The sequence below is a fragment of the Phascolarctos cinereus genome, unplaced genomic scaffold, assembly GCF_003287225.1.
Source record: "Phascolarctos cinereus isolate Bilbo 61053 unplaced genomic scaffold, phaCin_HiC Scaffold_9;HRSCAF=440, whole genome shotgun sequence".
In the NCBI taxonomy this organism is placed as follows: domain Eukaryota; kingdom Metazoa; phylum Chordata; class Mammalia; order Diprotodontia; family Phascolarctidae; genus Phascolarctos; species Phascolarctos cinereus.
In genome coordinates this window covers 257149404-257175004 of record NW_027556402.1, presented here as the reverse complement: position 1 = coordinate 257175004, position 25601 = coordinate 257149404, and the positions used below count along the sequence as shown (strand labels likewise).

Below are 25601 nucleotides of genomic sequence, written 5' to 3'. Positions count from 1 at the left end.
ACTATCTAGAAGTGGAACAAAGGCTACCGGGGAGTAGCAGCGGCCTCCCTCCTACTGGAAGTTGTAAGTGGAAGCTGGAAGGCAGCCTAGGAGAGCATCAGGGCAGAGCTCTCTGGCTGCTGGAGATCTCGGGAAGCTCACTTTACAGGTAAGTCAGTAAACATTTATGAAGCACCTGTGTGCGGTGTGCTAAGCAGTGGGGATCCCCAGAAGGCCAGAAGGCAGTTCCTGCCCTGGAGGAGCTCCCGGACAGCACATAGACACCTACGGACAAACATATGGACAGGCTCGAATGGACAGAAGGGATGCATTAAGAAGGGGTGCAAAGGCATCTTGTAGGAGGTGCGATGTTAGTTGGCACTTGAAAGAAGCCTGAGGCTTGGGCACTTTCCCAAGGCCCCACAGGTAGCAAGGATGAGATCTGAGCCCAGGCCTCTCCCTCCAGAGCCAGGAGAGTCTGGACCAAATCTTTGGGCATCTTTTCTAGCCTGGAGAGGTAGTGACCTAGGGGGCGGGGCCATAGTGTGGAGGGCGGGGGCCTTCGGCAAGGGGGCGGAGCCTCAGGGAGGCGAGGGTGGAGCTGGAGCTTGGGCTGGAGGGCCCAGCTCGCGCACGGCCTCATTGGCTCATCCCTCCGCCCAATCAGATCGCTGCTTCCGCAGGCGGCCGCCGCTCATTGGGCCGGGCGGCGGCCCCGCGGGCTCTGATTGGCGCGGCCTCCCGGTCTGCGCGGCGCCGCCCCTTCGCGGCTGCTGTCAGGCGGGGTGGAGGCGCTGGCGGCTGCGGCGGCCGCAGGACGCGGCCCTTCGGGAGACGGCGGGCTGCGGGCCATGGGCGCCCTGTGGGCGGTGGGCGGCGGCGGCGGCGGCGGCCGGGGCCCGCGGCTGCCGCTGCCGCTGCTGCTGACGGCGCTGTGGGCGGCCGCCGTGGCGCTGGAGCTGGCCTACGTGCTGGTGCGCGGGCCGGGGCTGCCGGCCGCGGGCCCCCTGGCGCGGGCGCTGCACCTGCTGCTGGCCGCCTTCCAGCTGCTCAACGTGCTGGGCAACGCGGCCCTCTTCGTGCTGCGGGACCCGGGCATCGGCGGCGTGCTGCTGGCGGGCCGGGCGCTGGGCGGCGGCTGGGAGTGAGTGCGCCTGCGCGCCCGGGCCGCCGGGGTCGGGGAGCAGGCCCCCGGGGGGAGGCCTGGGTTCCAGTGCTGCCCCTTGCCCAGTGCCAGTCTCCCTGGGAGTGCCTTCTTCCTTGGGCCAAGGGCAGCCAGAGCAGGAAGTGCGCTGGGGCGGGGGGGGGGGGGAGGAGCTTTGAGGCAGCCGGGGAATTGGGGAGGGCCGGGAAGATCTGGGTTCAAATGATGGCTCAGATCAGCGAGTGGCTGGCTAACCTGCTTAGCCTCAGTTTCTTTATCTGTAAAAGGACGAGAATAATTAATTACCTTGGGCCCAGATGAGATAATGCATACGGAGGGACCCTGTAAAGGCCAGCGGGGTGGTGATAATGAGGCCGATCAACATTTATTAATCCCCTGATGTGTTGGGCACCGGCCCAGCATTTTGTCCGGCCTGCTTGAGAGGGGAAGCCCCTTCCCCTGACTCCTGGCTCGTTGATCATGAAGCCGATGGAGAGGTGACCGCCCCAGGCCATGATGCAGGGGCCGAGGAGGGGAGTACAGGGTGCCTTCTGGTCCCCTTCGTGCCCATGCTCCTGGGGTGCAACCCGGGCTGCGGGGTTTCCAGCTGGCAGCCACCTGACTCCCAACATGGGGTGCCCTCAGTCCCCAAGGGATGGCAAAGTTATCATGTGCTGGGGTGTGTGGGAGGGGAGAGGGGAGGGTGCTGGAGAAAGTACTGGGCTTGGGAGTCCAGAGACCCTGGGTTCGAGTCCTCTCTGACATTTACAAACTGTGTAATATTGAACCACTCAGAGGTCCAGTTTGCTCATCTGTAAAATGGAACTGATAATACTGCATTACCTACCTCAGGAGAGGATAGTGGGTCAGCCTTGGAGTCAGGAAGACCTGGGTTTGAGTTCTGCCTCTGACACATGCTGGCTGTGTGGCCCTGGGCACCTAGCCCCTAGGTACCCCAGGTTGCTCTCAGATCTGCCCTGGTGAGGGGAGTTTCCCTACGAGGACTTCTCAGTCCCAGAGAATGGCTTTGTGAATCTTAGAGTCCTAGGGAATGGTAGCAAGAAATGACTTGTGGTTTGCAGTGGAGTCGTGAAAAGGCTTCCCAGGGAAGGGGACATCTGAACTGGGCCTTGAAGGATGGACAAGAATGTCGGCTGGCGGAGCTGGGGCCTCATCTCGCCTTCCCCTGCCTTGCAGCTACTGCTACCAGTGCCAGAGCCAGGTTCCTCCTCGAAGCGGGCACTGCCCCGCCTGCAGGGTCTGCATCCTCCAACGGGACCACCACTGTCTGCTGCTGGGGCGCTGCGTCGGCTTCAGCAATTACCGGCCCTTCCTGTGCCTGCTGTTCCACGGGGCGGGCATCCTGCTGCACGTCACAGCCCTGCTGAGCCCGGCCCTGGGTGCCCTGCTGCGGGCCCACTCTCAGCTGCACGCCGTGGTGCTGCTGCTACTGCCCTGGCTCATGCTGCTCACTGGTGAGGGGGCTGGGCCGGGGTGGGGCGGAGCGGGGCCCCGGGGGCTCCAGGAAGGCCCCCTCCCAGCTGGCCCTTCCCCAGCGGTCACCCTGCCGTCTGCTCCCTTCAGGTGGCGTGTCCCTGGCCCAGTTTGCCCTGGCCTTTATAGCAGACACGTGTGTGGCTGGCGCCCTGCTCTGTGGGGCCGGGCTGCTTTTCCACGGGATGCTGATGCTACGGGGCCAGACCACCCGGGAGTGGGCCCACGGCCAGCGCCTCTATGACCTGGGCCCCTGGCGGAACGTGCAGGCTGCTCTGGGCTCCCGCTGGGCCCTCGTGTGGCTCTGGCCCTTCCTGTCCTCCCCACTGCCTGGGGATGGGATCACTTTCCAAACCACAGACTGAGGAGGAGCATGGACTGATGGAGCCCTTGGGGCTGAGGAGCATTGAAGGCTGCAGCCAGGCAACCCCCCCCCCCGCCTCAGCTTTCCAGGTTTGGGATCAAATTCTCCAATGCCCCCACCCCTCCCCCACCCAGCAGGGCCCTCCCATTCCTTCTCCCTGTCTGGCCCTTGGAATCTGTCTTCATTGGGGACCCCCCCTCCCCCGGGGCCATGACAAGGGTGGGCCTATTGGGCCCAGCTGGGCCTGCCCCATTTCCCACCACAATAAAGTCTTGATGTCACTTGGGGTTTTGTCTCCTGCCGTCAGAGATCTGGCCTCCAGCCTGCTGCTGCGTGGGAGCCCCTCTGGCCGTCCTGGATCAGACCATGGTGGTCATTCAGCAGGCCCAGAGGGGTCAGGCGTATGACCAGAGTCAAGCCTGGGCCCCACTTCCGAAGGGTGTTGGGCAGGGGTGAGGCTCCCCTGGGGGCTGAGGGGCTTTCCAGCTGGTATTTGGTAACCGCTGGCCCTTCCCCTTCAAGGTCTGCAGTGAGCCAGGGTCCCACCTCCCTATGCTTGGATGTGGAGAGGCAGCTTGGGGGAGTAGGGAGGTGGGGGGGGTGAGACCTGCCACCCTGCCTCTGTTGGGTGGAGACTGGGCCTCCCCCAGCTCCCCTGGCAGGGAGGGAGGAGGGGCAGGCAGGCCCTCAGCCCCTTCACAGAGGCCCCCTCTTGTATTTCTCTAACGTTTCTTTTTTTTAAAATTTCATCTTGCAAGGTAGTCGGGGTTAAGTGACTTGCCCAGGGTCACATAGTCACATATCAAGTGTCTACATCTGAATTTGAACTTAGGACCTCCTGAATCCAGGGCCCTTGCTCTGTCCATTTGTGCCACCAGCTGCCCCTCTTGTGCTTCTCTGACGTGGGGCCTGGATTCCCATTTAATCCCTCTGTGGGCCTGATGGGCCTTACTAGTTTGAAGTGGTGGAAGGAGGTTCTTCACGGGGTCTGCCCAGGTTTCTCCCAGATCTGTCTGTCCACCCAGTGACCCCTCTCTGTGTAGCCTTGAGGCTCTGGGGGTTGGGTTACAGGGATCCCAGGGCCATGGGTGACAGTTGTCAGTCAAGAGCTAGATTACTGTCGACTTGGGATCGCAGAGCCGTGAACCCTCAGAGGCCCTCTGACTGACAGGTGAGGAAACTGAGGCTCTGCAAGGTGGTGGGCTGGCCTGAGCTCACACAGGTTATAAGCAGCAGAACTAAGAGTCGACCCCAGGGCCTGGCTCTTCACTGCACTGGGGTGGGTGTTGTGGGAGAGAGCACTTAAGGTTTGTGAACTGCTTTATACATACCTCAGATGATCCTAGCGTGGAGCTGGGGGTATCCCCATTTTACAGATGGGGAAACTGAGGCTGGGAGGGGTTAACTGACTTGCCCAGGGACGCAGCTGGTGGCCTCCTGACTTCAGACCCAGCACTCTGTGCCCTGTGGCGCCCCCTGGCTGCCTGGAGATGTGAGCCCAGAATTAATGGTGGGTCAGTGCAGCCCGCAGAACCACACAACTGTGAGCTCCGGCTGCCCTCACAAAGAACACGCCCTCGTCTGCTGGTGCATGCCAAGGCTTTATTGAATTCTACCTGTGTAAAGCTCTATATTTCCAGGGAGGAAGGCTCACCTCTGGGGGGCGGCCTGTGCTGGGCCCTGCTCCCTCCCCTCTGTCCACGAGAGGCCCCTCAGCTGAGGCCTGATTCAGGCTCAATCCCTGAGGAGTGGTGGGCAGGTGGGTGCAGAGCCTTTCCAGCCAGGGCTCTTCACTTGGGCTGGTGCTTAGCACTGTGCCTGGTACACAGAGGAGCTTACTAAACACTTGCTATTTGAGGCCAAGGCTAAGGAAAAAGCTGCTGCTGCAGTCTCTACTTCCCTCATAGGGCTTGGCTGGAACAAGGCTCCGCCTGCAGTAGGCAGGGGGGCCCAGCGCCCTTGGGAGCCATCCCAGGGTCACCTGTGTGGAGCTGCAAGGGGCCTCGGGGGCCAGAATGGGGAAGGGACCCACAGGCAGGGAGAGCTGGAAATGGGCCAGGGGCCTCCGACTCCTAATGAGGCTGCTCTCCTGAGAGAGGAGGAGGAGGCCAGGCTGCCCGGAGGGTCCTAACTTGTTTAATGATAGCAGCCCTGCCGCCAGGCCTTAGGGGGAGGAGGAAGATGTTCTGGGAGGTGTGGCTTCCAGGAGGAGTCCCAGAGAGCAGCTGCGGTAAGCTGGGAGGCTCTGCCCACTGCCTCCAAAGCCCCCTCACAGGGCTGGCCTCCACTTCCTGCCTCTACGTGAAGGTTGGCACCCAGCTGCTGCTTGCTCTTGGCCAGTCCTGGCTCAGGCAGCCACCAGCCCCTCGCTCACAGGCATGCTGATGTGGGCGCTCAGCAGGGGTGCGCTCTGGCCCTCACGAAGCACCAGCACCTGGGGGTGAGAAGCCCCCTCATTTTCAGGTCAGGTGGGAGGGGAGGCAGAGCAGCTGGTGAGTTAGCCACCGTTTCAGAGACCCTGTGTCTCATCTCCTAGGACCCACCCACGACCCGATGCCCAGAGCTCTGCTTGCTCTGACGAGTGCAGAGGTCCCCGCTGCCTCAGGGGTGACCCACCTTGATGACGTCTGAGATGCCTTTATCACTGAGACACTCCACAAAGGTCTCCAAGGGGTAACTGAGGCCGGGTACCAACATGGGAACCTGGGGTGGGGGACAGATTATGGATGCTGGTAGCTCCCATTTGGATTGCCCTTAGAGGCTCACAAAAGCATAAGAAAAGGGAACTCGAGGTGGAGGCCACCCGTGGGCTCTGGAGAAGGAAGGCAGGGGCAGGGAACCATTGTCAGGAGGCTCATGGCCCCCCCCCCCCCGTGGGAGGGTCAGGCTCCCACCTTGAAGAAGGCCTGGGGCAGGGCGTAGAGGGACTCATTGTACAGGAAGGAGACCAGCAGGCCCAAGGCAGGGCGGATAGCAGAGGTGTTCTGGAGATGAAGGATCAACCTGAAGGTGGGCCCCAGGCCCTGAACCTGGGGGAGATACAAAGCCTTAGAACTGGGTCTGGAAGGCCGAGTGGGACACCTCTGCCACCATCCCACATCCTCTTCCTGATTGGGGCCATTGAATCCAATCTGGACCTCGAGCCACGCCCACAATGCCCCCAACAAGCTGACCTCCACCCTGCCTGAAGACATCCAGGGACTGGGCGAGGAGCTCAGTGCCTCCAGAGGCAGCTCTTGGTGTCCAGAAGTGTTTCCTTGAGCAAAACCCAAGCTGATTTCTTTATGACTTCCCTCCCTCTGTCCTTGTACCCCACCCCCACTTTTGGACACTGCCCCCCTTCGCCGCCGGCCGGGTGGCCCCACTCAGCAGGCTCTCCATCTACCTGAATGTCATAGATTTCTGTCCATACCCTTGCCAGCACCGTCACGATCCCCAGAAACTTCTCACAGATGAACGTAGGGTTTCTAGGACCTCCCTCCACTAAAGATTAGGACCACACCCAGAAGTTCAGTGACTTGCCCAGGGTCACAAACCCAGGACGGATTAGTGGTGATCTGACTTCCAAGCCAGCCCTCTATCTACTAATCTACTGCTTTAATTTTTATTCATGACCAAGTATACTCTCCTCACCCGATTCTCCCGTCTGATCCTCATGCCCTAGAAATGTAGGCAGGGAAGACTTGATTTTCCCCATTTTACAGAAGAGGCTCAGAGAGGGTATGTAACTGTCTTAAGGTCACACAGCATTTCTCAGTGTGCACTCTGCCCCCAGCTGCTCCTTGGGGCCCTGGGAGCTTCCCTAAGCATCATTTCGTCTTACTTAGGACCGAGTTGCCTCAGCCTTAAGCGTGCCTTCACTGATAGAGCTCTCAGTGGCTCCCACAAGTCTTGGTGGGTGTACTTCAGGAGCCCTCAAACTGCCCTGGCTCACAGACAGCAGAGTCCTTCACTGGGGGAAACCTGCCCAGTGGCCCAGGGCCCCCTCTCCCTGACTTGGGGCTGAAGTGCTGGGGAAGACTTGGGGGGGGCCCTTAGATCTCCCTGCTCTGATTCTTTACTGACCTTTCTCCTCGAGCCCACCCCCCAAGCTCCTTCCCCTCCCTTGTTCACCACAGCATGTAGCTTGAGGGGCTCCCGGAGGGTGGCGGACACAGGGTTCAAGCTGGACTCCAGAGCCTGCACGTAGGCGCGAGCTGCCCGCAGCCGGAGCAGGTAGAGGTCCATCTGGAAGGCTCGGTGCATGGCTGCAGAAGGGAGAGGCACCAGAGGATGGGGTGGCATCCGGATGCCCAAGGCTGCCTGCCATTCCAGGGGGATTCTAGGAGGAGTGTGAATGGGACCCAGAGGGTTGTGGGAATATGGGCAAAGGGTGAAAAGGGGAGGAGTCAGGAGAAGGCAGACAGGTGGGGGCCAGCAGAGTGCTGGACTTGCACCCGACTCCCCTAAACCTACACCTGGTTAAAATGCCTGCGTGAGCCTCACCGGTGCCTGCCTCTCGCTCCCGCAAAGTCTGGTCCACATAGAGTCTGGTCTTTCGAGGCACGCTGAGCTTCAGGGCTTGGGCTGGGGGGGGACCTGCCTCTCCAGCCCCTTCCCCAAATACTGCTGTTCGCTTCAGAATCTTGATAACCAGGCCCCCACCTAGTGGAGAGGGAGAGGGCCAGAGCTGCAGTGACCTTCCCCCATCAGCCCAGATCTGAGGGTTAGAAATGTCGCTTTACGGGGCTCACCCCCTTCCCCCCACCTCATGCTCCCAGGTCGCTCTCCCCCTGACCTCGAGTCGTCATGATAAGGGTATTATCCTCTCGTCCATAGCGGCCAAAGCAGAGGCTGGTCACTGCATCCTGGGGGAAGACACAAAGGACAGTAGGAGTAGGGGAGATAGCAGATGTGAGATATAAGGAGAAAAACCCAGGTTGGGGGCACAGAAGGGGGCAACAGCAAAAGGGGATCCCCCACTCCCCAAACTTCAAGGACTCACAGGAGTGCGGATAATGTTGAGAAGGGCCTTATCTCGGTAGATGCGCATCTCCCCCATTGGCCAGTCCTGCCATGACGGCCTGCAGACCCCGGGAACGCTGTTCCAGGAGACTCATTGTAAGGATGGGCGCTGGCATGGGCACCGTCCACAGCTTCTTCCCCTGTGAGTGAGCCAGGGAGTCAGAAAGCCTCAGGCTGGGGATCAGGGATGATGGGGAGAATGTGGGCATGGGGCGGGGGGGAGGGAGACAAGTTACGGCATGAGGATGTTCAGGGGTACGAGCAGTGAGCTTTGCCCCTGAGGTCAGCACCTTGTGGGTGAAACTGTGGAGCATGTCCTGGGTGCTGCCCACCACGAGGGTCTTGTGGATCCGGACGAGCCCTACAGGATGGGCGTTCAGCTCGATGCAGTATTTAGGGCGCTTGCAGTCCCTTTGGAAAAACAGACATCAGACTTCTGGGCCGGAAGGACCCTCCCTCGACTCCCACGCTTCTTCCTGTCTCTTGTCCAACCTTTGCTCTCAGTCTCCCTCCTGCCCCTCCTGGGACACACGCTGGGACCCAGAACCAGCTCCTAGGCCCTGGCATTCCCAGATTCCCATTTGAACCCTGGCACCTTCTCAGGATGTAGATGTTACCGTCCCGGCAGGCAGCCGTGAGCCAGAATTCCACGTCAAACTGCCCTGACACCTCCAGAAACACAGGGACGCTGGGCAGGTTCATCTGGATGGAAAGGCACCAAGGTCCTGCCCGGCTCCTGTCCTGTCTGTCCATGCCCTTCCTAGCCTCCCCCACCCCGGTCCCCTTCCTGGCAACAGGGCCCGGCCCAGCCCCCCCAGCTGACCTTCGTCAGGACAGTGAAAGCCTCGGGGTCCAGCACTAGGAGCTCCCGGTTCTCGGTCCCCAGCACCAGGCAGGACACGGCATCTTCGTCAGCCAGGTTCTTCTTCAGGATGGTCATTGTCGTGATGACTGTCTGGTGGCCAAGGAAGCATCAGTCACCTGCCCAGGGCTGAGCAGGGCCAGGTCGGGAGGGACATGAGGAGGGGGGGGGGGCTACCTATACCTGCCGCTTGATGGGCTGAGTCTTGTGCTGAGCAACAAAAGCTTCCATTTCTCCCAGCTCCAGGTGCAAGAACCTACATATCAAGCAGCTCTCAGCTATGCTGGCTCTGCAGAGCCCATGCTCCCCTCTGGAGGTCTGTGAGGCAGCGGGCGCCCTCCCTTCCCCCCCTCGGAGATCAAGGCCACGCCCTCCCTGGGTGGCCTCGGAGCCCCCTTCCCCTCTGCTGCCTGGCCTTGTTTTCCTGCCCCCAGGGTGGGAGCACACGTCCCAGAACTGGCCAAGGAGTAGAGAGGCCTTTGCTTAAACTGCTCCGAGTGCAGGGAGGGGTCTCCCTCCACCTGGAGCCTTTCCGGATCCCCCGAGGAGCTTCACTGCGCATCTCTGATGGTCTCTATCACGTGATCTCAGGTGTTGGAGAACACGTCACTGACACGGCGCTTTGGTGAGGGGATTAGCGTAGGGGTGGAACTGGACCCCGGATCTCTGCCAAGTGCGAGCGTGGCCCTCTTTCCATTACCCGACACTCCCCGTGGTCATCTGGGCCACTGCCTTATTCCCCCCACTAGGCGCTGAGCTCCAAGCAGGCGGGGACCACATGGTGTCTCCAAGCATAGGAGGGACAGCCACCAGTGGACGCATTAAAGTGGGGATTCATTTCAGGACTGGGCTGGTCAGGATGGTCACTGAGGTCCCCATCAGTGCCCTAATTCTGTGATATTAAAGCTGCATGGACCCCAGGGCTTTGCACACAGTAGGAGCTTTTCAACGGTTTGTTGTGGGCTCTCTGAAGGGGCCTCACCTGAGGGACTGCGAGGACAGAGGCACCTCAGCCTTCTCCCTGTAAGGAGAGGATGCTCAAGTCATGTGGGAAAAGAACAAAGACCAGGGAGCAGAGAGAAAGACAGCACCAGGGAGATGTTTCTCACCTGATCCCCTCCAGCATCTCCTTAAGGGTCAAAGGGTCAATCCGGTCCTGCCAAAGGGAGGAGACTCCGTGGCTCAGGGCCGATCTCTCAGCAGCCGGCCCAGCTCCCACAGTGCAATGCAGCCCTTCTGTCCCGCAGCACTCTACCCTGCTCTACCCCAGGCCTTCCCAGACCATGGCCCTGCCCCATCCAGGAGCCTATCCTCCTCCTTTACAGCCCCTCTTCCTCTCATCCCTCTCTGTAACTCCACTTTTTCCATCCAAAGCCCTCACTTCCCTCAAGATGCACAAACTTTCTCCCCTTTCCTAACACCTCCACCCTAGAACTGGGCTAAGGGCCGGCTGGTGTCCCTTAGCTCTCCAAGGGGCAAAACCAAGCCCCTACCATGCCCCCCTCGACAGCTATGCTGCCGGACAAGGTGGGCCATGTGAGCATAAGTGAGAAAAACCAAGGCAACCAGAGTCAGCTGTGGAGTAGAGCACTGTGGATGGAGGGGAGAAAGAGGGCACCTCTGCTATTAGGACAGAGAAACCTGAAAAGGATGCTCTGGCCTCTGCTTCAGAGGGCCCCCTCTGATGCTTACTGTCATACCCAGGTACAAATGCCCCCTCAATAGGCGCATGCACGCGCACACACGCACAAACATGCATGTGCACGCACCATCAGCTCCTGGAGGGCAGGGACTATTTCAGTTGTTGGCTTAGCATGAGGCTTGGAATCAGATGCCAAGGGGCACCTGAGCTGGGATCCCCTCCCTCCATCAGTCCCAGCTCCCTTTCCAGCCCAGAGCTATAATGTTTCTTTTTTCATTTCCTTCTGGACTTTCTCTGCCACCCTTCCACCACCAGCACCACCAGTCCAGCTGCTGCCCCTGTCTGTGCCCACCTCCTTGGCTTGGTTCCAGAGATCCTGCTCCAGGGGGTTAGGAGGCAGGGGGGGCAAGCTGAATTTGAAGTAGGGCCGAAGGTTCTTGTAGACGTACACACAGGGGCCGGAGGCCAGTGCCAACGCTGGGGTCCGAGGCTCATGGGGCTCCATGAGAAAAGCAGCGGCAGCCGATGGCAGGGCAGGCAGTGGGCTCTCAGTCAGCACCGATGGTCCCTTGAGTACCTTTAGTCGAGGCTGCCGACCGTTAGGACCCAGGTCCCCCACTACCAGCTATGAGGAAAAGGGCCAAGTAATAAACATGCTTTCTACCTCACCCAGCAGCTGAAACCTTCTCTCTGTGTTATCTCCCTGGCACAGCGGGAGCCCCTTAAGGACGGGTGCTGGCTCACTTCTCTATTTCCTTAGCACAGGGTTTGATCAATGCTTTTTCATTCACTCACTCACTCAGGCCCCCTTCAAGGCTTTGCACGGACCCAGCGGCTCCAATAGGTGCTATGGGGGGGGGAGGGAAGTGTGCTTCAGAGCTTAATGGACTTTTTACCCACAAGGGGAGGGAATCGTCCTTAAGGAAATCCCCTCCAGTCCCCTGCCCCATGAAACCCTGAGCAAGTCAGAAGGCCTGGCTTCTCTAAATTCAATGACCCCTGCAGGGTCAGAGCCTAACGGTTCTCAATTCTGTGACCCAGGTTCACCCCGCTGTGACAGGGGCAAATCTAGCTTCCATTGTTGGGAACTGAAGGGCCTAGACTAAATGACTGCCGAGCTCCCTTCCTGCGCTAAAGTTCTGCCATTCCAGTGATTCTGTACAAGCCAGTCTACAGCCGGGGCCCTGATTCCCCTCAAGTTCTGGCAGCTTCTTCAGTGCCTTCCAAGGAGCCTGGGGCTATGCCCGCATCTGGCAGATGCATATTAAGCAAGCGGGAAGCTGGAGGCTGGGCGCTGGGCCCTCCCAACAGCTCTCACCTTGTACTCGCCATCCCCATGGAGGTCCGCAAGTGCTAGAAAACACAGAGTGGCTCATAAGGATGGGGGGAGGGGAGAGATGTCACACGGGCAGGCTGAGAAGGGCAAAGCCCCAGAGCCGTGCTAGGGTGCCCTTCTGCCCCCTTTCCCAGGGCTGCCTAAAGCAAGCACAGAGAAACTCACCAAGGCACGCAGAGAAAGTGTGGATGTTAGCCATGGGGTCATAATGGGCGTCCAGCCATTTGGAATTGACTTCAGTACTAGAGAGAGGAAGGATGGAAGGGGTTCTCATGGCAGGGAGGGAAAGGACCCTAAACCCAAAACGTGGGGTGGGTGGGTGGTAGGGGAGCATCACTGGGAGGAGGCAGAGGTAGGGACTGAGACTGGCCAAGGTGCAGTGTGTACTTATGGCTGGGAAGGAGAGAGCCAATAAGGGGTAGGAAGCTGGTGGGATTCATCACGTGGAGGACGGGTGAAGGGCAGTGCAGACTAGGGTTAGGAGACCTCTGAGAGAGCCTCTGCGGCTCTACGTTTTGGCCCTAGAACTTTCCACACTAACGTTCTAAGTTTCTAAGGCTCCAACAAATGCCCTGCTTCTGGTGTTCTGACCAACACTGCTAACGTTCTAGGGGCCCACGTTCCACCTCTGGCACGTAGAGGGTTCTCGTGGCTACGCTGTTAATGTTCTAGGCGCCCCGGTCCCATCTCCAACAGCTCACGTCGCTACAATGTAACAGTCCTAAGCCGGCACTGATTCCCACAGCACCCCCGGGAGGGACGTGCTCCTACTCCATAGCTCATTTGACAGATGAGGAAACTGAGTCCCCAGCCAGCGTCGGAGGGACTTGGCCCCGCGCTGCCCGCCTCCCTCCCTTCCCTTCCCCTCCCCTCCCGCAGAATCTAACGGTATCAAGCGGGGGCGGGGCCGGGGAGGGGAGAGCCCGTCGCTCCTCCCCCCCAGCCAGAGGGGCGGGGTTCAGGGGCAGGCGGTCAGGGTGGGGGGGGGTCACCTCTCGCTGCGGCCGCCCGCACAGTCCCCGCTCGCCGCCATCTTATCCACCGTAACCCCGGACAACGGGCGCATCCTCCCCGTCCCGCCCCGGCGCCCACCCTAAGCAGTCCGTCGGCGCCAGGTTCCGGGCACCAAGCACCAAGGTTCCGGGCGGAACTACTTAGACCGCTCTGCGCAGCCGCAGAGCCGCCTGGCCCGCCAGGAACGCGCCTGCGCCAGCCTTCTCCAGGCCACTCCTCCTGAGCGTTTTGTTTAGCGCAGAAATTGTTTTCTTGGGCGCTTGACAGGTGGTCTGCGTCCTGGGCTCCGTGAGGTGTCTCCGTGTTTGAAGGCGGCTCTTAACCATCCTGTGAGCGCCGACCATGCAAGTACTACGTCTCGGTTCTGCACGCCATTCCGTGCTCTAGGTTCACGGCCTTCCTCAGCTCTGACATCCTGTGTTCTAAGCCTTAGGCCCCTCTCAGCTCCGCCGTCCTACGTTCTAAGCCTTAGGCCCTTCTCAGCTGTGCCCTCTAGGATCCAAGGTCAACCCTTTGCTTAGCCTTAGCCGGCCCCCCTTTCTAGTCTCCACACCAGATGGACTCCCTTCCTCCCAGTTTTCTGTGCAGTTACACTGGCTTCCTGGCCATCTTCAGGAGACTCCAGCTCCCAGCTCCGGGAAGTTTTATGAGCAAGTATTCCCCACGCTTGGAATTGCCCACCTCCTCATGGTCATCTCCCAGCCTCCTTCACTTCTCGGCTAAAATTTCTCCCCCAGACGCCTTTCCTGATTCCCCTTTAATCCCAGAGCCTTCCTGCTGTTGATTATCTCGTTTCTCCTGGACACAGCTTGTCTGTATGTACTCGATGGCCTGCTGTCTCCCCTGATAGACTGGGAGCTCCTTGAGGGCAGGGACTGTCCTTTGCCTTTCTCTGTATCTCTGGATCTGAGCACAGTGCCTGGCACAGAGCAGGTGCTTAATAAATGCTCAGTGACTTGACCTTCCAGTTCTGACATTCCATCTTCGACATCCCAAAGTCCCTGCCATCTCAAAGTCCTGTGCTTCCCCCACCCCCCTTAAGAATCACTGGTTACACTTGGAGGCATCCCGTGTCCCCCCCCCCAACCACAGGATGCCATGGCCCCCAGGGCCCAAACTACAGGATACCGTGGCCCCCCTGCCCCAAACCACAGGATGCCGTGGCCCCCCTGCCTCAAACCACAGGATGCTGTGGCCCCCAAGGCCCATATATGGGGGAAAGGAAGCTGGACTGTCAGTGCCCCCGTTTCAAAAGCTCTTTAAAGGTTATAAACCACTTTCCTCACAACAACCCTGTGAGAGGTAGGCAGGTAGGCAGGGTGGAACCATCCCTGAACAGAAGAGGAAACTGGCTCTGAGAGAAGGGATCTGGCCCAGGGTCCCTGGACAGCTACTGAGCGTCCAAGATGTACTGGCCACCATCACGGGCCGCTCTGGCTGATCCTCACGTGGAGACGGAGGGGGTAATGGATGGCTGTCAGCTCTGCAGCCACCCCCGCCCTGCCGCTGGGCACAAACTTGATATTCGGGGCAGGAGGCCCAGCCCACGTCCCTCCTCAAACCCCAACCGAGAGAGGGAAAGAGGGAGGGAGGGGGGTGGGGAGGGGCTCAAGTGAGGAGAGCTGCTTAGGATCTTCTTCAGGCCTGGAGGGCCGGGACTTCTTTGGGGCCCCTCCAGAAGTGGGCATCAGCCTTGGCCAGCCCAGTGAGCAGCTCCTCGAGCTTGGGCCCATCCTCAGGGAAGCGTTCCACGAAGGAGCGGATAAGGCCGGCGGCCGAGGCATCATACTCACGGAGCTGCACCTGGGAGCCTATGGAAAGAGCAGAGGCCCTCAGTGGAGCACAGACCGCTGCCTCGCACCCAGCCCCACGAAGCCTCAGGAGCAGGACACCCATGCCTTCCTCCTGACATAGAGCAGAAAGGGTCCTGGACCTGACAGGAAGCCTTGGGTTCAAATCCTCACTGGGATACTGGCTAGCTGTGTGACCCTGGGCAAACCCGACTCCATCGGCTGTCCGGGCCTCAGCTTCCGGATTGGTGGAAGGACAGGTGGCCTCCCGGGTCCCCTCGGCTCTTGTTCTATCGGCCTGTGAACCCTGTGGGCAGGTGCTTCTGGACTATAACCCCGGGCATGTGCCCGTCGGCATCAGCTTAAGCAAGGAGGGTGGCAGTGGGCCATCACTTGTGGGGGAAGGGCAGTGTCTACAATCGAGGGGCCATGGGATGGCACCAGAGGAAGGGGATTCTCCTGTGTGGGCTCCATCTATACAGGCCTTGGGGGCCCCTGCAGAAGGGCAATGGCATTGGCCTTGGCCAGCCCAGCGGGCACCTCCTCTAGCACGGCCGTCCTCGGGGAAGGCTCCAGAGGAGTGTCCACCCATCCAGGCATCCACACCTCCCTCTCTCCCTCCATCCAAAGTTACCAAGCACTCAATAACCCCGGGGTTCTACACAAGCCATTGCCCAGCTGTTCCCCTGACCTTGGTGTCCAGCACCCCCAACCCTCTGGGCTCTGTAGCCCAAGAAGTCATGCTCCAAATACTAACCCCTGGTAGCCCACCTGGGCCTCAGGCACCTGACATTCGCGACCTGGGGCAGAGCCTGAACTTTGGGGAGTCAGGAAGGGGGGGGGCTACCTTCGAGGCACGTATTGGGCTGCACAATAAGCTTGCGGGCCTCCTTCCGCAACAGCACTGTCTCCCGGAGGGCAAGGAAGTTTTCAGGGGCAGCATCAGTGACGGCGGAGTACCCCTGGTACAGCGCCCGCCCAGCGGCCACATCTCCTGTTGATTTCAGCACCTGGGCAAGGGAGGGGAAGGTATCAGGGATCATCTGGCCTCAGTTTACAAATGAGGAAACTGAGGTGCAGATTAGGGGAGTGAGTCTCCAAAGAGGCCTTTTCAATTCTCCCATCAATCCAGCAATGAGCATTTATTAAGCACCAACCTGTACCAGGCACTGTGGGAAGTGCTGGGAACACAAGACAACACTGTCCGTACCACAAAACAGATGCCAGGTGACTGGGGGGGAGGCCCCTGGCAGCTAGGCAGAGCTTGAGCCAATCCTGGGGATTCTGAGGGGCAAAGGGGAGGAGGGAGGGCATTCCAGGCTAAGGGGACAGCCTGGGTAAAGGTGTGAAAGAGGGAGATGAGATGGTGACCCGTATCTGAAGAAAGCCTGAGAAGGCTTGGAGGGAGCAGACCCTCTGCATCGGGGGCCCAAGTCAGCCCGGCCACGCGGCTCAGGCTGGCGCCTTCTCCTCCCTTCTGGGGGCCTCTGGCTCAAGGATTAGGTGATGGGCAAAGAGCAGAGAGGAGGGAAGAGAATGGAAGAGAAGGGGGACACAGATGTGCAGAGAGCAGAGAGGGCCTTTGCTTACCTGGAGGCGCCGCAGGAACCGCTCCAGGGCAGGCTTGCCAACTGAGTGGATCTTGTGCCGATCCAGACGGACCCGGGCATCTGGGCGCCCGTCGGAGCCAGTGGTGGGGACGACTGTGACCAGTCCCTGCCCGGCTTCCAGCAGGACCCTCAGGATCACAAAGCGGGCCTGCATGTGCGCCTGCAGCAACGAGGATTCTGTTCAGGCCTCTGACAAGGGGCCCACTCTCTCCTCTTCTCCCCCACCTTCTCTCCATCAGCCTGGGCCACAAGGGGCAGGAACAGATGGGGTAGAGGGGTGGCTGAGACCACGGAGGGGTAGAGCATGTGGGCAGCCTCAGGCGGGGAGCTCAATGAGGCGGCCACGGCCCCGGACCAATGGTTCTCACGCATGCCCACCCTCCTTCCCCCCACCCCTCAGGGCCACCCATCGCCCATATTCCCAGGTGTTGGCCTGGTCTAAAGCCATCGTGTCCCGATTCCCACCACACCTGCCCACACATTCACACATATTTACATGCCCCACAATACACACACTCCGATGAACACATTTACACTAACACCCCACCATACACACTCACTCTTACACGCACATACAATACACACCTTACCACACACACACATTCACAGCCCTCCCTACCTGTCTCCAGCTGGATGTTTCTGGGGTGTAGAATTCTAGGCCGAGCAGCCCCGCGCGCACCATGTTCAGCCAGTTCACATACACCACGTCCTCAGCCTCAGGACCGTCTAGCCCAAAGATCCTGGGGGAAGCGTGTGAGGGCTTAGGGGTTCCCAGAGCCCCCTGGCCCTGCCTCTGGCCCATGTCCCTTCCAGGCCTGCTCCAGCTTATCCTTACTCCAGGACACGTGGGTGGAGACAGAGATAGAGCCCCACGCTCTCAGCCCGGCACTCCTCGTAACTGGACGCGATGGTACTGAATCTGCTGTCCCATGTCTCTCCACTCCGGTACCAGTTCCTGATCTGGTGTGGGGCAAGGGATGGCGCAGGCAGCTGGTTACCTGGCAACCCTGCCCAGCTGCTCCCCCCTCTCTGATTTCCCTGCACGATTCCCCAACATCCTCTTCCCTCGGGTCTCCAGGTAACCCCTCTCCTATCACCCTCCCCACTGCCTGGCTCTCACCTGCTCCCCCGTTTCTGGGTTGGTCACAGTATTCTGGTCAAAGTTGAAAGCTCCTTTCTCATCCTGCAGGAAAAGCCATTGAACAGAAGGGGGGGATCCCCACACCCAGGGATGTCCTGTGTCCCAAATCCAAGGCCTGCAGGACAGGCTCTGGGTGCCTTCCACTCCCTCCCTTTTTCCTAAATAAGTTCTATTGTGAAATTTTGGTTTTTCTGTCACACTCATCCTCCCTTGAAACAAACAAAAACAGCTAAGCAGAGCCAGCAAGCCCAAAGACTGTACGCGACACTCCTAACCTGTTGTAGCCCCCCACCTCCATCTCTCATGACTTTTCCAGACTCTGCCTTTTTCTAGGCACTTGTGACCTGATCTCCTGCCTCTCCACCACCTTCACCACAGAGGCACAAGGGAAGCAGGTGGGACAGAGGGCCATTGTGGCTTTTCCCTGGCTCACCCTCACAGGCAAAATCATTGGGTGGCTAACCTTTGGGGGCTGAACCCCCTGGGACATCAGACACGACCTGTCTTGGGGTTTACAGGACAGGAAATCACACAAAATAAGAAGGGGGAGATGGCCTGCTACTGCACTTGTGGAGGGAGTACCCACATACATGACACCCCTGACCCCCTGAGTGCCCAGGGTTGTCTGCTCCGGCCCAAGGCACCAGCTCCTCACCTGTATAAAGAGCTTCCCGCTACCATGGCCCAGCAGCTCATGCAGCCCCACCTGGACCTCAAAGGATGGCCCTTTCCAGCGGATGTAGAGGTCCTACAGAGGCGGAGGGTCAGGTCCCCCAGTGCCCCCCCCACTCCCTGCCCTGCCCCCCATGGCCACCCTCCCTCACCTTGTCCTCTTCTTCTAGGAAGGTGAGCTTTTCGCGCTGGGTGGTGTAGGCCACGGCCAGCACGTTGCCCAGAGACACGTTCTTGAAGCCCTCCTGCTGCCGGAGATCATCATCTAGAGAAGGCAGCAGCTCGGGATGGGGAGAGGGGAAGAGAAGGGAAGTGGGAGGAGAGGGGGAGGGGGGGAGCACCAACTGTGGGACAGGTGCTGGGGGAACAAAGGTGAAGGCAGGGCAGTCCCTGAGCTCGGGAGCAAGTGGGGGGCTGGGAGCACAGCAAGAAAAGGTCATAGAGCAACACAAGGCTCTAGGTACGGGGGACGCAAAGGCACAGACTGAGAGTGCCAGCCCAGGAAGCAGAGGCCCAGAGCTCAAGCAGCTGGCCCAGGCAGGGTCCCACCAGGTGGGCATCAGAGCCAGGAACAGGCCCGGGGCTTTGGTGCCCCCTGCTCCTCCCCTAGGTTTCCTGTGTCCCCACGCCTCCCCTCCCCCCAGGGCTCCCCTTCTCCGGGGGCCAGCGATGCCAGGGAGGGACGTCCTCCCCAGGGGATTACTCACAGTTGGGGATGTTGATGCCAGCAGGGATCCCGGAGCCCGCAAAGGTGAGGACATCGAGGGAGGTGAAGTCGGGGGTGAGGAATCTGTCCTTCTCAAAAGCCGGGGGCCAGGGCAGCTCTTTCAGCAGCTGCTCAGCGCTCTCCACCAGGCACTCAAACTTGGCACTCATGGACTTGTTCACCACAGCGACAAACCCTGAGGGCCCAGGAAGGGAGGGCTGGAAGCCCTGCCCCTCACCACTCCCTCACCAGCCCACTGTCCAGGCAGCTGTGCTCCCTGGGATGGATAAGGGGCCCTCAGTGGGGTAGGTGAGGGGCAGAGCAGGAAGAGTGCTCATCCTGGAGGCAGGGCCTGGCTGACTCAGGAAAGCTCCCATTCCCAAGGCCTGAGCTGACCCTGTGGCCCCAGGATGACCCCCTCAGTGCCTACCACTATGAGAGGGGTTTGCCAGCACCCCCCTCCCCAAATGGACTGAGAGCTCCCTGAGGACAGGACATGCTTCAGCCTTCCTTTGTGTCCCTGGTGCTCAGCGAGGGGCCCGGTGCCTGGTCTGGGACACTTGTCGGCAGGGTGGCCCAAAGGACCCCCCGGCTCTAGACCTCTGAGCTTAGGACCCCATTCCTGGTACAGAAGATACCTTCAAACTCTCCCCGGGAGCCGAAGGGGTCTCGGTAACTCTCGATGAAGCCAATGTAGCTGGGGAGAGAAGGGCAGTGATGGAGCCCGTGGGGCGGGCAGGATGGGTGCCGGGGAGTCCAGGGACCCATGGCCCTCTCACCTCTCCACGATGGGGCCCTTGTCCTGAATCCAGTGTCTAGAGCCCTTCTTGTGGGCCTCAATGGAGCCCTCCGTGAAGCTCTCGACGTACTGGCTCAGCATCTGCTCCTGGTGGCTGTTGGCTGCGTAGGCCTGTTGGGGAACAAGGCAAGAGGGGTCCCGCCCGTCTCCTGGGAGCTGCCTCACCCCCTCCCGCCCCAACGGGACTCTACCTTGGCCTTTTCCAGGTGCTCCACCACCTTCTGGAGGAGGGGCGAGTAATCTCCCCGGGTCACCTGGAACCGGCAGCCCTCAAAGTCGTAGCTCTTCAGCTTCGGCACCATGTCTGAGTCTGGGGTGATCTCTATGGGGAACAGGAAGACAGCAAATAGGAATAAAGCACCTACTGGGTGCAGGGCTGGTACTAGGTCCCTGCCCTCATGGAGCTCGCAGGGAACCCAGGGACACCCCCCTTCCCAGAAGGGTGACTGGAGAAGCCCAGGGGGCTCGGTGAGGCGAGGGGCAAGAGACCGGAGGCAGGAAGCTGGTGAACCGTCAGCACCGGGCTTGGGATATATTGAGCGCTTTTTCACCCGTTAGTGTTCAGGACACAGGGATAAAATCAAAACAGGCCTGTCCTCAAGGGGCTGACTTTCTACTAGGGGAGGAAGTGCAAGCATATTCACGTGGACATTCTGAGCCCACAGTACACAAGTGCACGGTAATCTTAGGGGGAGGCACCAGCCCGCGGGGGAAGGGACTGGGAGAGGCCTCCTGCTGAGGGGGCTGCTTGACAGCCAGGGCAAAGGAAAGGCGGTAGGAGATGAAGGGTCAACTGTATGTGGGGAATACCAGCCGGGCCAGACTACAGAATGAAAGGGGTAATCACATGGAAGAAAGCTGGGAAGGTGGGCAGGGGCACCCCCAGGCAGCCCCTTCCCTGCTGGGCCAGCCCAGCCCTGGGCCTCCATCCTCCTCTTGGCAACACCCCCCATTACTCTTGGGCCTGAACTCCCAGGCCAAGACGAAGCAGTCTCTGCTCCAAGGGCCAGCTTCCCAGAGCCCCGCCCCATGCCCTAGGCTGCCTCTCGGCTCACCTTCTCGGAGGATAGAGGCCAGGCGCACCTCAAAGCACGGCTTCCCGTCTGCGTCCGTCCCCTTGAACAGCCTTGTGTTGTAGGCACTGAGATTCTGGAAGACAGCAGGAGGTGAGCGTCTGCAGAGAGGGAGGAAGAGGCCCCCACGTACCCACACCCACAGTCTGGGCATCCGCCCTCCCAGGCCTCCCACCTGGGAATCCAAGAAGCTCTGGGCCAGCTTGGCATCTTCCAAGGTACAATTCTCAGAGAAATATGTGGTGGTACCCTGTTGGGGAAGAAAGCCCGTCATCAACAGCAATTCCTATGAAGGGCCTCCTATAGCTGAGAGGCCATGTTAGGTGCTGCAGCCCCAAGGACAAGAAAACGTCCCTGCCCAGGAGGAGCTAACACTCTGCCGGGGGGGGGGGGGTACAGGGGCACAGGCAAGGAAACAGAAGGTCGTTTGAGGAGGGTCAACAACCTGGGGGATCAGAAACGGCATCCTGTAGGAGGGAGCACCTCAGCTGAGCTTTGAAGGAAACTAGGGAGGAAGGGGACCAGCCCAGGCAAAGATACGGAGGCTAGAGATGAACGTGGTAGAGAGCCCAGGCCCCCCATCCTGCTGTGATGAGACACTGGGGGAAATGGGAAAGCGATCTTCCTAAAGTACAGGTCTGATCACGCTCCCCCGCTTTATCCAAAACGCTGCAGTGGCACCAGCCCCATCTGGGCCTTGCCCACGTCAGGAGCAGCATAGGCGCTCCAAGGGGGAGGTGCCTGCCCAGGCGCCCACAGCTGCCGTGAGCCACAGGCAGGGGCTCCCCAGGGGCCCTCAGTGATTGTGGCGCTGACATTCCAGGGGATTGAAGGGCACGGAAGGCCTCGGGCCTCACAATAACCCTCCAAAGTTTGACCTGGGAGTCAGGGGTGCCCAGCCCCACCCTCAAATACCCTACAATGAGCTCAGGGAGGATCGTGGAGGGGGCGGGCCCCGGACTGTCCCCAGGCAAAGGCACGTGAGGAGAGATGTTCCGGGTGTGGTGGACAGGTGGCGTGAGCAGGGGCGGGATGAGTTCAGTTTGGCAGGACTGTAGAGAGTGGGTGTGATGGGGCAAAGGCCCTTCCCAGCCTGGCACTGCCCTTCATGCTCTCACCATTCTGGCCAAACTGGCCCTGGAACCCCTTACTCGAAACCCTCCGTCTCCCACCTCTGTGCCTTTGTCCCCCGGGCCTGGGAAGGGTCTCCTTCACCCCATCACCCAGAATTCCCACTTCCCTTCAGAGCGCACCTCAAACACCACCTCTTATATCTGAGCCTTCCTGACGCCCCCAGCTTCAGAGGACTGGAGACAGACGAGGAAAATGAGGCTCTGCAAGTTAAGGGTTTTGCCCACAGTCATGCATCTAATGTCAGAGGCAAGATTTGAACTCAGATCCTCCTCTTTCCAAGTCCCATTCAGTGACCCTGGAGCTGTGGCCGCTTTCCTCTCCAAGCCTGGCCTTCTTCGACCCAATTCTCCAGTTCCCCTGGTCCTCTGGTCCTGCTCATGGACCCCGCCCTGTACATCCTCATTCTCACCCCCTCCCCCATTGGCTCCCACCCACAGAAGGTTTCAGGAAGGAAGGAAGGCATCCCCTGCTGGCCTCCCGTCCCGTCCCGTCCCACTGTCCCATAGAAGTAGTGAGAATTCTGGAGTTCTGGACCCTGGAGACCATCTGGTCCAGGAGACCTGAACCTGGACCCCACAAACACTCAACATCTTTGTTCTCACTCACCTCTAGAGAAAGCAAGCATTTCCTCTGATGATCAATGTGAGCACTGAGGAGACACTGAGGGGGGCCCCCAGGCTCCCCCCAATGGTCCAGGACACAAGCCAGAGGGTGCCCCTGACCTCGCCCACCCCCCTCTTCTGCCAGAGATGGAGACCACGGCTGGACTGCCATCCTCAGCTCTCCCACCGCATTGTGATGTCTCGTGCTAGCTAGACACTGCCTCTCTGGTAGACACGCACGTGTGCACACGTACACACACATGCATACATGCACACGCACGAGCGCAAACACACACACACAGGCATGAACCCAGGCCTGCTGGCTCTCAGTCCAATGGCGTCTCTCCAGTCCCAGGCTCTCACCTCACTTCCCAGGCCCAGATGGCGCTGCTGGGGCTCCAGAGAGAACATGAGGTTCCCACAGACCTGCCAGAGCCCCCCAATCTCTTCTGGATGCTCTCGGGCGGCCTGGCTCCCCAACACTAATCGTTCCAGCTTCTCCTGCACCGAAGGGGGTGGGGTGGGGGAAGAAAGGGGCTCAGATTCAGGCCTGCACGCTCACAGTCACGTCCCAGAAGCCAGGACTGGGTATCTCCCAATCTGCCCCCCGTCTTCCCCTCCTCTGGCCCCCAAGTAACACCATGAGCCCCAGATAGCTCCCATCAGCCCCTCTGTCCCTCTCCACTTCCTGCCTCACCTTGGGCAAATTGGGGATGAACTTGGTGTCCCCAAAAGACTTGTAGTTCCCCATGTTGGCATAGATCCCTGCGGCATAGACCAGGAAAGCCTGAGGGGGCAGGGAAGCAGGTCAGAGACGAGGGCCAGGAGTGCGGGGTCCACTCGGGCTGTGGTGGTCAGCCCAGAGCACCCCTAGGCCTCCAGTGCTTTAGAGGAAGGCAGGGCTGCGTGTGTGCGTGTGTGCGTGCGCGTGTGTATGTGGGGGGGACGGCAAGGACTCAGGGTCTGGGGTGACTAAGCCATAGGACACACCTGATATTCATCCTCTGTGAAACCCTCCTTCAGGGCACACTCTTTGAGCTGCTCGGGATCCTGGGCACGGAAGAGGCGGCTGAGGAGAGTGTAGATGTGGGGGGCCTCGGGAGAAGTCTGAAGTAACACAACCAGACCCCCGTACCAAGCGGCCCGGGACAAATGGTGCGCGTAGAGCCGCTCCATAGGGGACAGCAGTCCAAAGGCTTCGCGGCAGTCGAGGCTGGCCACACCAATGTCATTGGGGAGGATGTACTGGGGGTCTGCCATCGTGGCTGCCAAAGTGAGGAGGGGACAGAAATGAGTCAGCAAAGCATTCATTAGGGGTCTGCTCTGGGCCAGGCCCTGTGAGGCCAGAGACCATTCTGGAGAATGGGCACGCGCGCGAGCACACACACACACACACACACACACACACACATACGCCTGCGTTCACGTCCACATAAATCACATACAACATGATGCGAAGGGTAAGAAGGCTTAGCCTTGAAGGGAACAAGGGATTCCAGGAGCCAGAGGAGGGGAGGTACTGCACGCATGAGGAGGGAGTGGTACACATGGGGACATGTCTATGTAGGAAAGTTCCAAGGACATGAATTTTGGTCGAACGTGAGGAAAAACTGCCTCAGAATTAGTGGACCGAGGTGCCTGGGGAGGCCACTTGTCAGGAATGTTGTGTGACACCTGGCAAGTCACGGAACTGCCAGCTGCCTCAGTTTCTTCATCTGTAAAAGGGGATAACATCCCCTGGGGGGTGGGGGGGGCTGTAATGCACTTTGCAAACCTCAAGGCAGGCGCTGCACGCAGGTGGCCACTCTCATGTTGTGGTTGTAACAGGGGCTCCTTTGGGATAGGGGCTGGACTATCCTGTGGTGGGGCCCCCTCCCTGTCAGACCCAGGACGTGACCCCTGGGGTGAGAGGCCATTTGTCCTGTAGAGGGGGGGAGCCAAGGCCTCCTGGCTATCCTCCAGTCTGCCCTGAGATTCCCCCTCCCACTCCCTGAGCCAGACTCACTTCTCCTTACTGGGCTCTACAGTCTCCAAGCCCACGTTGTCCTCTGTAAGATGGGGGAAGCCATCCTGATCTCCCCCGCCAGTAGGCGAACCTTTCACTTCTGACCAGAATGTTGGCGCCAGGAGGGCAAAGCCTCCAGCGTCTTCCCCGGGGTCTGGCATGGGCCCTGCGTGCAGCCCCCACGGTAGGCTGATTGGCCAAGAAATGGAGGGACCTTAAAGCCCCGTCCCTTCCTCCTCTGATCCCCCTCCCTTCTTGTCCACATCCCACCCCTCCCCTGTAAACTGTTGACTGTAAACTCCCTGAGGGCAGAGACTATTCCATTCATCGGATGGTAGGCAGGCCGGGCACACAGTTGGCGCTTGATAGACGCTCGCCAATCGAATCACTGCCCTCTCTGAAGCTCTCAAGATTCCTTCTTTCCCGATGCCCTGGTACATACAGTGACTTGGAGGGACCCGCTAGGCTCAAGTCCTAGCCCTGCCCCTGGGCCTCAGTTTCCCTGGGTGGGGAGTGGGGGCGGGGCTCCTGCAAGTGCCCGGGGCGGTTGCATTTTTTGTCACCTGTCGCCACACGGGGCGCCCCCGGCTCCGTTCCGATCGGGGCCCTTCCAGGGCTAGGAGATCCTGGCTGGGGTCCGAGGGGGGTCCCTAGCACCCCCCTCCGCACCCTCTCCCCCCGCCCCGCCCTCAGCCCCCCACGGGGCGCCCTCACCTGCACCAGCTGCTTCTCTGTCTCACTCTCTCACTCACTTCCTGCTTCCGGCTGCCCATTCATTGGGGCTTCGCAACGCCCGCCCCCAACGCCCAATCAGTGTCCACCCTCGTCGTGACCGGCACAGCCAGGGACCAATGAGCGCGGAGGTCCTCGTCCCGGCCCCACCCTCCTCCCCCTTCCTCCGCCTCCTCCCGCACGTGCTGCTGAGGCTACTGGGGATTGGCTCGGGCGGCTGGCTCCCCGCAGGGATCCCCAAGCCTTGTCTTTCCAGTGGGGTGCTCCCCCTTCCCTAGGCTCTCACCCTTATTGGTCCGGCCTCTCTGGACCTCAGTTTACTCATCTGTAAAATGAGACAGCGGCCCTAGAGGAGGGGCCCTTAACCTTTTCTGGGGTCATGGACCCCTTTGGCGGCTGGTGAAGCCATAATTAAGTGCGTGTGTTTAGAGAGGAAACAATGACATTGAGATAATTGTTGCGTCGTTTTTCAGTGGTGTCCCACTCTCTGTGACCCCG

General features: G+C 59.9%; 3 protein-coding genes across 4 annotated transcripts; 1 reads left to right on the top strand and 2 right to left on the bottom strand.

Moving 5' to 3' along the window:
* Positions 1-743: 743 nt before the first annotated feature.
* On the top strand, positions 744-3262 carry ZDHHC24 (zDHHC palmitoyltransferase 24). The gene is made up of 3 exons (XM_020968365.2): positions 744-1123; positions 2321-2598; positions 2708-3262. The coding sequence occupies exons 1-3, from the start codon at positions 831-833 to the stop codon at positions 2980-2982; spliced, it is 846 nt and encodes a 281-aa protein (XP_020824024.1). The 5' UTR covers positions 744-830; the 3' UTR covers positions 2983-3262.
* A 1301-nt stretch (positions 3263-4563) lies between these two features.
* Positions 4564-12983, bottom strand: BBS1 (Bardet-Biedl syndrome 1). The gene is given in 18 exon segments (XM_020968318.2): positions 4564-5415; positions 5598-5684; positions 5876-6010; positions 7095-7228; positions 7467-7625; positions 7759-7828; positions 7966-8019; positions 8021-8125; positions 8276-8396; positions 8581-8687; positions 8809-8940; positions 9031-9103; positions 9830-9868; positions 9957-10003; positions 10842-11114; positions 11808-11842; positions 11991-12067; positions 12818-12983. Coding segments are annotated over 18 exon segments (1809 nt in total). The 5' UTR covers positions 12892-12983; the 3' UTR covers positions 4564-5328.
* A 1097-nt stretch (positions 12984-14080) lies between these two features.
* Positions 14081-25146, bottom strand: DPP3 (dipeptidyl peptidase 3). Of its 2 annotated transcripts, none has more exons than XM_020968272.2 (18): positions 25086-25146; positions 23357-23631; positions 23064-23153; positions 22730-22867; positions 20806-20880; positions 20613-20706; positions 19749-19879; positions 19538-19668; positions 19397-19455; positions 18760-18954; positions 18205-18317; positions 18036-18128; positions 17360-17422; positions 17075-17199; positions 16859-16979; positions 16220-16399; positions 15477-15639; positions 14081-14650 (listed from the first exon to the last, which is right to left on the bottom strand). In XM_020968272.2, the coding sequence occupies exons 2-18, from the start codon at positions 23624-23626 to the stop codon at positions 14478-14480; spliced, it is 2214 nt and encodes a 737-aa protein (XP_020823931.1). In that variant the 5' UTR covers positions 23627-23631; positions 25086-25146; the 3' UTR covers positions 14081-14477. The 2 variants fall into 2 exon arrangements, with proteins under 2 accessions (XP_020823931.1, XP_078004711.1); XM_078148585.1 differs by lacking the exon at positions 25086-25146 and adding an exon at positions 24372-24601.
* Positions 25147-25601: the final 455 nt, after the last annotated feature.